The sequence below is a fragment of the Alligator sinensis genome, unplaced genomic scaffold (assembly GCF_000455745.1).
Source record: "Alligator sinensis unplaced genomic scaffold, ASM45574v1 scaffold744_1, whole genome shotgun sequence".
Classification (NCBI taxonomy): Eukaryota; Metazoa; Chordata; order Crocodylia; family Alligatoridae; genus Alligator; species Alligator sinensis.
This window is the reverse complement of record NW_005842241.1, coordinates 1,691,357-1,706,146: the sequence shown is the minus strand read 5'-3', so window position 1 is coordinate 1,706,146 and position 14,790 is coordinate 1,691,357. Positions and strand designations below refer to the sequence as shown.

The window sequence follows — 14,790 nt, the reverse complement described above, 5'->3', positions numbered from 1 at the left end:
GTCTTCAAGAGGAGTTTAGATGGGCATCTGGCTGGGGTTATCTGAACTCAGTACTCTTTCCTGCCTATGCAGGGGGTCAGACTCGGTGATCTATTGAGGTCCCTTCTGACCCTAGCATCTATGAATCTAGGGATCTTCTGGCCAGAAATTCCAACTGTGGTCAGCTATGACTGCTGGGCCATGGTTTGCCAAGCTGTGGCATAGAAACTTTGGGAAACTCTGCTCTAGAGGTAGTCTGTGGAATGGATAAGACTCCTGGTCTGCCCATCCCCCAGCTCTTGGCACCCCTTCACCTGAAGTAATCAGCAACACCTCCCACAAACCCCCAACCCAGGTAGTTATACCTCTGCTTTGAGCTCTCCTAACAGTACAACACCAAGAGAAGAATATAGCTCTTATTCAAATATCTAGTTCCTACAGGAAAGGGCACATCTAAATATGCAAATTATTTTCAGGCATGTATCTATTGCTTAAAACATAGATAAATATGATTGTTTATTTTAAATATTTAAATTTTATTTAATTATGATATACACGCGTTGCACTTAGCTTCATACATATTGTTACCTGATCATCTTCAAACTGATCTCCACCAAATGCTGCTACACAGGGTTTGATTCCACCAGTACCAAAAGCAATCAGGATCAGGCCGACCACAGAGAGTGCACTGCAATAAAGGGAAATATTTTTCTGTTTTCTTAAGAGCATGTAAAGGAATATTGGGTGAGGAAGAATGTCCAAGCTTGCTACAGAGTTAAAGAAAGGCATGTTTAACTAATGGATGTCCTACCATTCAGCAGTGTCATAGAACCAGGCTCTGGTATGAAGTAAAAGAACACTTATCCTCAAAATGGTAGCAGCATGGGGCTGAATTAAGCAGCCCTACATTGCCCCAACTGCAGGCACTGGCATGGAGGGCATGCTTCAAGAGATGCAAGGAAACACTAAGGGAACAGGAAGGGAAGTGATTGTAAAGCTCATATTACAGTGGATCTCTATTTCAGAGCAGATCACAGCAGCCCTGGTACTGATCTGTCCTGTACTAGGAACTACTGAAGACTCAAGTATCTTGGAATCCAGAGAGTGGAAAGTTAGTATCAGACTATTTTTTCTTCAGCTCATACTGGTTTATGCCTTCTGTGCTGCATCTCAGGGAGGTGCAATGTAGGATCTAGCACAGCATTAACCTGATTAACAGGTAACTTATGGTACAAGGAAGTAGTGAGCCATATTTTATCCTTAAGATGCTCTTCCTTGAAATTTTTAACACACACTTGTTATTTACAAATAATTATATAGTTTATCTGGAAGCTAAAATATATGTTTTTCATGAAGCAATTTGAATGTGGTATTGTTGCTAGAATAATGCCTTCCGAGCTATTAAAATTCTACCTTTAAAATCAGAAGTATGTGCAGCAAGGTATCAGCAGAGATCCTTTCTTGCAGAGGCCCTATGCAGTGAGGAAATCAGTAGGGTGAGTAAAACTACACACTTTAGTTTTAATCTCAATCCAGGGAGTTGTTTGGCCAAGTGTCCCCTGGCAGAACTCAGATTTTCATATATCTCATTTTAATTAAGATAACTGCTATTGATAGGTGGCTGCCTCAAGTGAGACCAGTAGGACTTCAGTTTTGCACACATCCTGTGAGAGTGGATAAAAGGAAGAAACAATTTAAAAGCAGCAAGGAGTATGCAAGTACGTAAACTATATTAGTCTGAAGTCAGGCAGAAGGCTGGGCGGCACCTTAGAGACCAACTCTAGAGAGGCATAAGCTTTTGTAGGCTACAGCCTACTTCATTAGCTGTAATGTTTCATCATAGTATTTATATGAAACACCCTGCCCTGCCTTCCTCAAATCTGGAAAAGCAGCAGGTACAGTCCAAGTTAAACATCAGATACTACAATAGCTGTGTTTAACCGCATGTGCAAAAGAAAAGAGATTTAAAGAAACAGAGGACAGCAGTCAACTAGGAGCAGAGAAAAGTTATCAGCAGTGGCTCCAAAGCAAGAGAAAAAAAAGTGCAGTTGAATAGACAATCTAATTACATAAAAAGAATGACCATTCAGAAAGGAAAAAGGGGCATAATTACCAGATTAGAGGAGACACCAGTTAGAGGAGTTGTGATACGATTTTCTACATTTAGTGTCCAATAAAGTTATGATTTCTTGTGTTCCCAGGCCCCATATTCTAAGGCTTTCTACAGAAGAGCTGTGCAGTCAGAAATGAAGTGAAGTGATTGTTCTTTGAAAAGTAAAGTAAAGTATTCTCCCACAGGTGTTCCCATCTTTTTTCTACAAGAGTTAATTCTGAAGCCTAGTAGTAGTTTAGTTTCTCACACACATTTAATTTGGAGTATACCTCTTTCTGTCTGTGACCTGAATAAAGAAATTTGGTGCCCAAAAGCTTGTCTAACATCTCTCCAACCAGAGAGGGTGTTAAGTGTATTGGTCTCAGTAGTCAGGCAGAAGGTAGGGCAGACTGGCACCTTATAAAACTAATTTGGAGAAGCATAAGCTTTCATAAGTAATGAAAACTTATGCCTCTGAATTAGTCTATAAAGGTCCCACTCTGTCCCACCTTCTGCTACCTCTTAACTGTAAAAGGTAGCCCAATATTACTAATGAAAACCCCTTGTTTCTTGCCTAGGTCTGAATCATTTACAGCTACAACTATCCAACCCTATTAAAAGCAACAAGTTACAGATTCTTTTTTACTCTAAAACTGTAGGAACTCAGGGAAAAAAAAAAAAAAAAACCCCACAGGTTTACTAAACACACTTAAGGCACGTTTTTTTCCCCCCTGCCCCTCATTTCAATTAAGCTCAGCAGTCTTGGCCATGTTTTTGCATGATTTCTATAATATGTACATAATGACTTCCTAATTAAAAATGTCTTGTAATCGGCTTCTTACTGAAGAGACAACAAGGACAGTTCATTAAAGACCTAAATTGCTTCATCATGCATTAGTGTGTAATGCTACTTACATGTGCACCGAGAGGCGATCAGGAGTTCCATCCCGGTTATAATCTGTCAAGTCATTTATGGAGCCTACAGCCATAACTACCTGCCCAATGGTATAAACAATGGACAGGGAGACAATGGTCCTGTTGTGAGAAAAGGAGAGAATAGTTCTGTCTTTATCTGCACAACTGATTCAGATTTCTTTCTAGTTTACAAAGGGGTTGAGCACAGAAAGATTACTGGTTAGAACAAACATGAGTTAACGATGATATTGCAAAATTTGCCAAAATATTTAGTGAATAATATACAATATTCCAGGTCAGGTACACTTTGGATTTTTTGAATAAAAAATTACTTTCCTTAAAAGAAATAATGGAATTTTAGTTACCCGATTAAATCAAACAACAAAAATACCAGAAAAAATACTGTGCACATTAACAAAACATTGTAGGAGCATTGCATCCAGCTGCTTAGGTAGTTAACTTTTAAATAACGAAACGAAGATTAAAAAGCTGTTTTGTTATATTGACCATGTTGTGAAAATTAAGTTGTATGTTACATTATCATTAACATGCAATTTGTACTCCAAATATGCTACCTGTTTGTATTTTCTTGGTATTTCCAAACTGAAACAGAAGGTGGGATGGGGAAGGAAATCATCCTCCATCCCAAGTATGGGAACTACAACAAGCTATTTCCAGAAATAATGACTAGTCCATTAGCCTGTTCCCTCACCTTAAAGTATGTTCCACATCTACAAAAGAAGAAATTCAAGCCTAGCTCCTGGATGGTGCAGGCTGCAAATAGCAAGCCTGATTTTCTCAGTTGCCAGGCGCCAGTGAAGTGTGCACGTACACTGTGCTATCACCAACTAGCTCATAACTTTAAGGTGAAGTTTTCATACTTGTTGATCAGACTTGCTTACATTTTTAACTTTTCTGAGACTTGAACAGGTGACTAACATTAAGGAACTGCTTAAATTTCTCAGTGAATGGGAATTTGTGGCACCTCCAAAATACCCCACACATTCTGTTTCAGAAATAGAAAACTAAAATCTGATGTGCAGTGAGAGGCTGCCATGTGCATCAGGAAGCAGATGATGTTCATGTTGTAAAAGAAAAATAGTACAAGGAGTCAACTCAAATAGCACTAGAATTGATCCTACTTTTCCCCCAAACAGACATCTTTGAAATATCCAGGGCTAAAAACTACTCTGTCACTTATAGTAATTTTAGTTGTTAACTTTAACAATGGTCAGCAAGACATTCATATGAAAGGGCCATCTGTATGATTCAACTGTAAAAGAGCCTTGTTGTTGTCATCATCAGTTTGGGCGGCACAAATTAGAAATGGCAAGGGCTTTTTACATAATAGAGACAGCTTACATAATCAGCTTGCTACAGTTTATTTGGACATCTTGCACACTACAAAAATGGTATCTGCCTTCTTCCACAAACAAGAACTTCCTGTTCAACAAAGTATGGAGTGTCCCTGAGGGTACTCCCACACAGATATTCTGTATACATACAGTGGATGGGTGGCTATAGGATACAGCCTCACCTATAAAGTTACAATTACTAGTACACTGACTAACCCCTCCTCAGTCATAATAATGATTAACAAGCTGCCCATCTTCCTTCCTCATGAACTTCCCTCTTCCATTTTTTATTTTATTTTATTTTATTTTATTTTTTTTTTTAATTAAACCCAGGGAAGGGGGGGAGGGCACACGGACGGATGGATAACTGGTGTTCAGAACTTAAGAAAAAGGGTCTCTCACAACTGACTCAAGTCCCAGGTTCCCACTTTAAGCAAAAGTATAGCATCATTGAACTCAGTTGATATTTGCAGGAAGAGATGTAAACAGCTCTAGAAATTTGATGCGATTGCGTAAGGAACCAAATCTCATCTTGGGAAATTATTAAAATTTGAAGAATGACTTTAAAAGATTTTGTTTCAAGATTAGCGCTGGTTTCTAGGGCCCTGATTCTGCAAACACCCATCTTCCAATGAGGCTACTTCAAGGGAAAAAGCTGTACAAAAGTATAAGCTGATGAGATAAGACTTTCAGTGATTTAGGACCTAATCCTCCAAACACTTAACAGGCACAAAAAGGAGAAGCAGAGAGCAAAGTGGAAGCAGAAATGTTATGGCCCGATTTGCATAGTTTCTGACTATGCCCAACTCCCATGAACCTGTAAATGCTTCTGACTGAGTTGACAGAGCAAGTCAGTGAAAGCAATTGTTCCTCAGTTCCACTTCTGAGCCACATCCACTAAAACTCAAAGCTTCTCAAAAATCTATGTTCATTAATACCAAGTCTTCACAGAATCTTTCTGTACTCAGTTGGCCATTTGAAACCCTTTCCTGAAACAGCAATCCAAAACTTAATTGCTCTATTCAGTTGCTTTAGATTACACCCCACAAACACTCACTTGAACTTCCCCAGCCAGGAGTCAGCAACAATTGCTCCAAGGATTGGTGTCAAATAGCACAGAGCAACAAATGTGTGGTAGATGACTGTAGACAGGTTGTCATCCCAATGGAGAAAAAATTTGAAGTACAGAACGAGCACAGCTGCAAAAAACAAAACAAAACAAGGAGTTAGAAATATGAAATTATCCACTGAAACCAAAAGCTAAAGAAGAGTGAAGGAAAGTTACCTCGCATTCCATAGTAGGAGAATCTTTCACAGAACTCATTAATGACAATGAAGAAGATGCTGATTGGAAAACCAAAGCAGCTTGGCTGAAAGGCAAAAATAGAAACATGTAAAATTCCAACAAAGCTATTTAATTCTCTCTCATTTTTCTGGCCAGAACCAGTAAGTTTAGTCATATATGTAAAAACTAATTGCAGTCTTTAGACTATAAGTAATTTTTCATTCTAGTTTTTAGAGTCTCAAAATGTGGGCATCTCTGCTCCAAGTCATCATGTACAGAACTGCTACTAATGAGCTAACAGACACCTACAGCATTTTGAATAGAAAAGGCTACAAAACAGCAACATAAATTGTCCTTTAAACAGAATTCTCTGTGAAAGGGGACAAAAAAAAAACAAAAAACTGTCTTCCACATCTTGCTACTTACACTCCTTGCAGCTTACCATTTATAGGCCAAGTCTAAAAAACTGCAGAAAGCTGTACCACTTTCAAAATCAAAATTTCAAAGCACTGCTAGGCTGATATTAGTTAAGCTACATCAAGTCAGATCCAGCAAGAATCTGGTCTGTGGAGCTTAGTCAGTTCTGCGATTAATGCGTCTTTTTTTTTTTTTTTAAACAATAATGCACGGCATGTTTTACTGAAAGCAAAAAGAACTTGCTTAGAGACCAGGAAGTTTTAATCTAGTTCTAAATGAGAGGGATTTTATGAACTACTGCTCATTTTGGACATTATCCCCAAGACAAATTGTTACTGGGTACAGTACAGCATCATGAGGCTATCAAGCAAAGATCTCACAGGAAATCATGATCCAGGGCTCTATATCCCTGGCAACAAGAGGCCACGTATAAAAAGATCTTTGAACACAAATTAAATGCAATTGTGTATGTCAGCTTTAGTAAGTTACAGTAAGAAAGATGATAAGTTAGCTGCATCAAAGCAATCAATATTCATACACAAGCTAAGAGAGAACCTGGTTTGATTTGCATAGTTTACACAATTCACTGCTTCAGAGGTCAAATCTATTTATGGAGTTAAAAAAAAAGCTATTGGAAAAAAAAAAAGCAGCCCTTGGTATTTTTATAACATGAAAGTAAGTAATATTTCATTAGTACTGATATTTAGACTTTTACAAGATCATTAGTAATTCAGATACAATGCAACACAAGGGGATACCACTCAATGGGTGCATCTACACATCGCCCTATGGTGATGTAGCAACATGCTATGTTGCTGTACGGTGTGCAACAGCGAGGTAGCAATCATGTGGGTCTACATGTGATTGTCAGCTGTCATCATAGCAGTGTGCTCCCCAGACCTAGTACGCAACTACAGCAAAATAGTGGGGAAATCTAAGCATGTGCCACCTGCATGGCGTAGTAATCACCCATACTGCGTCATGCTTTAGTACTTCCAAAAGAAAGTACTAAAGCTTGGCACTTTAGCAACATCGCCATACAGCAATGTGTAGACACACCCAACAAGGCTAAATGAAGCTGTACATAGGATATCCTGCCCATGGATCTGTTATCACTAGTAGCGCTTAAGGGAAACAGTTGTTGAAGAAGCTAGAAATACTTCCCGAGTCTACTACCCTGAAAGTAGATAGTAGCATCTTCTGACAGAGCATCTAGCTATCACATTAAGCTGATACTACGTTTGAATGTCCAGAACAGTCACAAAAGCCAAGCTGATACTACGTTTGAATGTCCAGAACAGTCACAAGAGCCCAACTGTGTGAGGATCAATATTTTGCAGTGTTATGAAATGCAGTTACTGTACTAGGTATGTGTAGTTTTGGCAATGTTTTTGTACCAACTTTTCTGGAGAAGAGCAAGAGCTAGTTATAGCTGAACGGTAAAGAAGTACTCTTCCAACACACACCAATGGGAGACAAGCTAATGCAAATCCATGGGTTGGATGTAGGAAACCCTTAGGCTATGCTATGTAAGTAATTTTCCCTGTAATCATTGCAACAAAATAAAATAAAAATAAAAGACAGAGAGAGAGAGAGAGAAAGGACACAGAGAAACAAATGACTGCCTAGTAAGATTTCTATTTCACAAGAATTAGGCAAGGGTACCATACTATCAGGGTCATCAAGAGCAACCCTCTGAACAATGGTTTCCCAACAAGCAAAATGAGAGGCTTGTATAACTGCATTACATAACTGTGCCTAGAACCTGGAGCCTACACTTCTAGTGATACTTGCTGTGCTGTTTCCTGCTTAGTTTTTATTTTGGGATTTACCCTTGATTTTTATCTTAGTCCAGATAAAAACAAAAACAAAAAAGTTTATAACTGCAACTGGATACCGAAGTTTAGAACAGTGCTTGCTTCTCAAACTATCTGATGTGGCAGACCGGCAATTTTTTCTCCAGTGGGCCAGGGACCTGTGCCCAATTCAGCCGGTGGCAGCAACTGTGTGTAACAGCACTACACAAGTGCATGACCAGCTGTTTCTTTTTCTTTCCTCACCTCGCACGACGTGATGTCACCTGGAGTGTTGGAACGTATGAACTGTGGGGCTATGACATATCAATGCTATGCTTCCGAAAAATATTTCTCTTTCCTGGCAACTCGCTGAGGACCAGCGACCGGTGGCTCGCGGACTGGTGCCGGTCCACGGACCACCACTTTGAGAAGCACTGGTTTCGAGCATATCGCAGCTAGATTCTACTGTGAACCAATCTCTGATTCCAGAGGAGCAGAGTCAGGATTTGAGGCAATCATCTGATGTCAATCCAAGCACTCCCATTCACTTCTGTATGCATCAAACCAAGCCCTAAAACAGTAATATAGATTGTGATCTGCTGGTGGTATAATGGGAGACAACCAAGTAGATTTTAGTCCATGTTCTACACATTTGGTCACATGTCTCTGTGCATAGTCTGAGGGAAGATTACTCATTTCTAGCAACTGAACACTTCTTAAAAGAAAAAGAAAAAATACTAACCGCTGATGATCTAGGCTTCTTCATTTTCTCTGTTGGGGAAAAAAGGAGAAACAAGTTTACATAAACCAAAAAGTAATATTTCTTAATGAGATGATGGAAAACAGGTAAAAAAGAAATCTTAAACCATAAGTCATTAAATATAAACTCAGCATTTTTCAGCAAATTTAAATATTTTATAGGGAAAAAAAATGTATGTAAAGAACAGAAGTTGTGGCAGTGACATAGGTCTGATGGTGGAGGAAAAATGCAAGAAGCTAGGATTTGTGGGTAATATGTTTTATAGAACCAACTGTACACTTGGTAGAGCTATAGACCAGCTTCTGGGGTCCAGACACCCTTTTCCAATATCACCAGAGAGGGTACTTGGTACACAAAAGCTTGTTTACATCCCTACTGACCACACAGTTGATTCAATAAAAGATACCACCCAGAAAGCCCTTTTTAAAAAACAAAACTGAATAGGAAAAAAAAAAAAACAACAAGCTTTTGGACATCAAATTGTGCCTTTTCATAGTCTGTAAGAAAAATTCCAAACTTAACTGGTTTTGTATTGCATATCTACAGCAGGACAACCATAAATCAGGAAGTTATACTCATTTTCAGTCTTACAGGTAGGGAACGTTTTTTGGTCCGAGTGCTGAAAACCCCCACAATGCCCACCTTGCAAGGTGCTGAAGTGCCAGCATGCCAGAAAACAAAGTGAGGGCAGGGGGTACATAGTAGGATGCCCTGCCCCCCCTCCCCACCAAAGCCCCTGCCCCTCCACCCTTGCCACCCACCCAAAGCCCCTTGCCCCCCAGCCCAGGCTCACAGCTGGCAGCAGCTCCCCAGAGACGGGGCTGGCTGCAGCCAGGAGGCTCCAAACAGCTGTGCCGGGCTCTGGAGCCCAGGCATCAGCTCCTAACCAGCATGTGTACCCATGGGTCAGAGCAGGCAGTGGGGGAGGGGCCCCGAGGCAGCGCAGCCCCAGTCTCTCCCCTGCTCCGGGCACAGAGCTTATGACTGGGCTCTGGAGCCCGGGCTCTGGGAAGCTGCAGCAAGCAGGTTGCAAACAGCTGCGCCGGGCTCCACAACTCCGGCACCAGCTCCATGCTGGCGGCAACTGTGCACACACTGTCTGCCCCGAGGTGCGCGAGCTGTTGCCGCCAGCACTGAGCCAATGCTGGAGCTGTGGAACCCGGAGCAGCTGTTTGCAGCCTCCTGGCTGCAGCTGGTCCTGGCTTCGGGTAGCTGCTGTCAGCTGGGAGCACGGGCAACATCCCAGCACGCAGCTGGGATGCTGCAAGCACTAAAGTAAAAGTAAAGAGTGAAAACAAGGTAAAGGCAAATGGAAATAAAAGCTGGATCTTGTAATAAGCTCACACTGAGCTGCAAACTGAAAAAGTGCTAAGCCCCGTGGCTTGATCTGGTGAAGCACTGAAGTATATGAAGTAACCTCACTGAAGGCAAAATGAGACTATTTGCATGCTTAACTGCCTTGCTGGCTTTGTTTATGCTTGCTGAGCCTTGAACTCAGCCCACTTTGAGTGGTTTAATCTCCTCCAAGAGATTTTTAGGTCTTGCTTTGGTTACAGTTTAGAAGGCTGCTAGATACTGAGTTTGCCTTTTCTCTGGCAAGGTTCACGTAGATGTATAGCAGCTATCAGCAGTTCTTGTGGGACCACATGCTTAAGTGCACTATCTTAAAAAGACAAAGGTCTAGTACAAGTGAGGAGGTGCACTTTGAACCCCCAAGTTGCAAACTGAACAAATCAGTAACAGATTGAAGTAAACAAAAATATCACTTTCTTCATAATGACGTGTCATGTAATCCATAGTTCACAATACATAAAGATACCCAATAACAGATGCTCTTTAAATTTTAGCACAATGTACTGACTCCCTTCCAACGATTTTTTACAGTTAATATTTTGACAAATAACTAAATAGTTGTTATGCAGATAAAATAAAATATGGAGAATTAGCACACAAGTCATGCATTTGCTTTTCTTTATCAACATTAAAAAGTTTAAAACTGTAACTCAAGTTGTAAACCCACATTTAAGGGACAGTCTCATTTCCAAAGGTTTTGGGGTTTTTTTCGTTTTTGGTAAAAGTTTGAGTATAAACAATTTGGCCTCATCAGTACTCATAAGATACAATCCCACAAAGTATAGTTAACATGAACAGGGGTCTTTCAGAGTTAATTATTGCTGATCCATGTTAGTGTCCCCCGTCCCATAAAAACAAACAAACTTTCAGCAGGCATTGAATCCTCAAGCATTTATTTCCCCCTCTCTTTTTTTTCTGAACTGCACCTTGTTTCCCTACCTGGCAAAAACTAAAGTCCAGCATCCACATCATCAACTAAGATGGAAGTTTTCATACTCTTTGATCTGCGTTATCCAGATTTGTATCTGGTGAACCCTCTGGAGGGGCGGGGGGGGGGGGGGGGGGGGGTTTCCTGTGACATCTGAGGATCTTACTTAGGTCTAACATTTATGCCTTGGAAATGATTAATTGAATACAAGCCCTTCCATGACTTGTATTCCGTACATTATTCTTTTGAGGGATATGGAAGCAACATCTTTCACAGGAGGCTGTCGCACTGATCCAGTCTGAGAATGTTTCACATGGGATATTTCACCTTTTTTAAAACTGAGCAGTAACTGTTGTAGCTCTGACTTGCTCCTTGACAGTTTATAATCTCAGTCTCAGGCACCCATTCTCTTTCACCAGAGTTTCTTGAATACTCTATGGCCAAGATTTTCAAAATAAGAGTGTAAATAGGACTGCCAAAGCCACAGTTAGATACCTCAGCAAGGGGCCTAAACATGACTTTTTCAAAAGTGCTGCTCATCTGCCAATTTCCCTCAATTAAATTATTATTTTTTATACATCAGCCTTCGTTTTATACAGAAATCAGGGCATTTATAGACATGCTCTGGGAGGTGGGGTGGGAAAGGGGCGCTTTAATTAGTGCAGTTCCGAGAGCCACGTTAATTAAAGCACCCGGAACGTCACGTGCATCAGCGTCTATGCACTGAAAAATGTCAGCAGGGTGCTTTTAACTAAAACTCCAGTGAGCTTTAGTTAAAAGTGCCCCGTTGACATTTTTCAGCACAGGGACTCCAATGCACATGATGCTGGAGTCTGCTGGAGCATGGTAATTACCCCACTCCAGCAGACCCTATTAATTGAGTCTGCTCCAATGTGCTGCAATTACAGCATGTTGGAGCAGCCTCTGTGCACTTGTATACGAGCCCTCAGTGTCCTTCCTACATTGGTTTCTTAAACTTGCCATCCTGTTCATGCATCTCTCTTCCAGAAGTGCCATTGCTAACATGAACGAGCAGTTTAGCTGTCCTTGACTGTGTAATTTGTCAGATATTCTCACATCTACTTTTGCTGCAATGGTGCCCATGGATAATTTTTCCCCTCCCTTAATCTTTGGGGAAAGCAGCAGGGAGGAAGCAAAAGCAGGTGTCAGTAAAGTCAGCCCACAGAAGCCAGGAAGCATTTCCAGTTTCTATTGTTATTCTGGACTCCAACTTATAAAGTTTGTTCAGGGAATGTTTTTTCTGACCTCCACCCCAAAAGGCAATGACTAGTATTCCCCGCCCTGACCATTTTCTATGGAAAGTGAATGCTTGGTTAATTTCTTCCCATTGCAAAAGAGCATTCCTCAGAAAGCAGGCTCTGTTCCTACCATCTTATAATTTCCAAAATATTTTTATGGTTTAAAAGCAAAAGACACAAGACACCTTTAATCCTCTCGTTAAACACCAAACCAATCTAAACTAGTTATTTATGGTCAGGTTCATCCTTTGAGAAAAGCATCTGCTTGGATTATCCATTTCACACACAGTGCCACACTAAGTGGAAAGAAATGTGGGTATATTTTCAACCAAAGGACTGAAGTTTCCATCTCTTGTTACCAATCATGCAGATTATGTTATGTATCAGTGCTCAGCATCTGCATCCAGGCTGAAGCAGTGGACAATTCAGCATTTGTCTAACGCAGGGGTGGGCAAAATGCAGCCCGGGGACCAGATGCGGCCCACCAGGCCATTCTAGCCGGCCTGTGGGGCCCCTAAAAAAAATTTAGAAAATTTATATTAATCTGTGCTGGGCTGCCCGTCATGCAGCCCTCAATGGCTTGCCAAAACTCAGTAAGCAGCCCTCTGCCCAAACTAATTGCCTGCCCCTGGTCTAATGCCCTGACTTCAGAATTGGTCAGCCCCTGATCCTGCTAACTGTTACACTCCTTCCCATCTCCTCTGAACACATCTTTTCTTGTGTTCTGAAAGCGGTCTCAAGCAGCCTACACACAAGTGCAATGGTTAGGCTGTTAACTGTTACTTGGTCAATTAGGCCACCCTGGGGATTCTTACCCTTGTTTCAGTCATGCCTAGGCTTTGCTGTGCCTCAGCTCCCCTCATGTAGAGTTAGCATAATACACCCCTATCCCACAGGTGGGCTTCTGAGAAGTACAACAAAAGGTGCTCAGATACTATGGTAATACTGGGTCAGATGCACCCAGTTGATACCATTAACTAAACAAGGGATGAATGGAATTATCTGCATCATTAGTTATTCACATTTTAGCACAATTCCAGCATGTACCAGAACAAAAATCCCTGACGTTAAGCACAGTCAAACTAATCTGCTTCTCATCTACAACAGCATCCTCAGTTGCATCAATCAGTGTAGGTTAAGTGGCAAGCACAGATGAGCCTTTTGGCCATCCTCACAAGAGGGGAAAGAGAAAGAAAAAAAAAAAAAAAGTGGCCAACATGATTTAAACTTGGGGGGGGGGGGGGGGGGGGGGAGAAGAGAACACAACACATGACCTGTGACCCGAGCCATGGGACATTGCTGCATACAGCATGCCAGCCTCAGCTAAAAGGCACTGGAATTGAGGCAGGAGCCTCCCAGAGCAGAGCAGGATGCTGCTGCATGAGGTAGCAGGTGTTACTGCCAAGAGACAGATTAATCCTCCCCTGGCCCTGCAGCTGCTACCAAATTAAGGGCTTTGGATCTTCATCCACCATACAAGACTGCAGCAGTAGTAGGGCCAAGTTACCTTGGCTTTTGGCAGTGACAACTCTTCCCTCAGCAGCCTCCTACCTCCATGTTGGCACCCCAAGCACAAACTCTACCACATACACCTGGAAGGGGATGGAGGGAGCAGGGAATCACAGCAGCACTTGGGCAGGGCTAGGGCTTAATTTGTGGCATGCCTGCTGAAAAGTTGCCCACTTCAGGTTTAAGCCTACAACAGAGTTATCAGAGTTAGGACTGTAATGCATTACTAAACAGCCTAGCCAATGTGGGTTCAAACCCACTTTTTCTTTCTTAGCAAAGATGAATCCTTAGGATGCAGCAGTCATGCCAATAAGTGAAGGAAGCAGCAAACAGGCACCAGTGCTGCTCTCCAGCTCTCTGCCACAGCTCAGGGGGGAAAAAGAGGAAAGGAAAAAGCCAGCCTTCCCCTCTGAGGTGGATGGAAGAACCCATTGACCTACTTCTTCAGCCTAGAGATGAGGAAGAGGGGAATGCACCCGTCCCTTGGGTGGGACTGGTGAAATAACTTCCTCCCATGGCCCTTGCTGGTCCCCAGACTCCTAATTGCAGAGATGGCTCATCCCACACTCTCCTGCCAGGGAGAGGACAAGAAATGAGCAGGAATTAAGTCTGCCTTGCCAACACGCTGCCTTCATTTTTCAGCTCCAAACTGGAAGTTCCTCAGTTAAGCATAAGGCAACACTGCGCTTCTCACTCTAATATTAATGTCATGGAATAGGCAAATACAATGAAATATTTTAGCAAAGCCCTGCAGTGTCAGGCACAACCACCTACAGCCAACAAGGGAATTCCTCATTTCTATACAGGCGGTCCAAGGGTAATGCTTCCCAAACTTTTCCTCAGCGTGGCCCCTCACTCCCTACCCAGAGCCCCCCACCCCCATTTGGATTCATGACCCACAGTTTGTGACCTTAATTCCTAGGACAGCCATTCCCAAGCCAACAGGGAGGGGCAGATACAGATAAAACGATGTTCCCCCTATAACACCATGCACTTCAAGGGCAGGGAACAGGGAGCAGCAGGTACCACTAGAACACAATATTATTTCTGCCTTGCCACAATTGCCAGGCTGGCAGCGCACGTGTCCCCCCAGAGCTTTCACTCTCCCCTCTATTTGTTAGCCCAGATTTTGATTTCTTTCC

The 14,790-nt window shown here is 41.9% G+C and overlaps 1 protein-coding gene across 3 annotated transcripts in view; it reads right to left on the bottom strand.

The window, feature by feature from the left end:
* Nucleotides 1–14,790, bottom strand: part of SLC15A1 (solute carrier family 15 member 1) — a 54,718-nt gene that overhangs the window by 39,678 nt on the left and 250 nt on the right. For all 3 annotated transcript variants that reach the window (XM_006027411.2, XM_006027412.2, XM_006027413.2), the window contains exons 2-6: nucleotides 8,582–8,610; nucleotides 5,627–5,711; nucleotides 5,399–5,540; nucleotides 2,987–3,106; nucleotides 568–667 (exon numbers count right to left, since the gene is read on the bottom strand). In XM_006027411.2, the coding sequence (XP_006027473.1) occupies nucleotides 568–667; nucleotides 2,987–3,106; nucleotides 5,399–5,540; nucleotides 5,627–5,711; nucleotides 8,582–8,610 (476 nt within the window). The remainder of the gene's footprint in view (nucleotides 1–567; nucleotides 668–2,986; nucleotides 3,107–5,398; nucleotides 5,541–5,626; nucleotides 5,712–8,581; nucleotides 8,611–14,790) is intronic.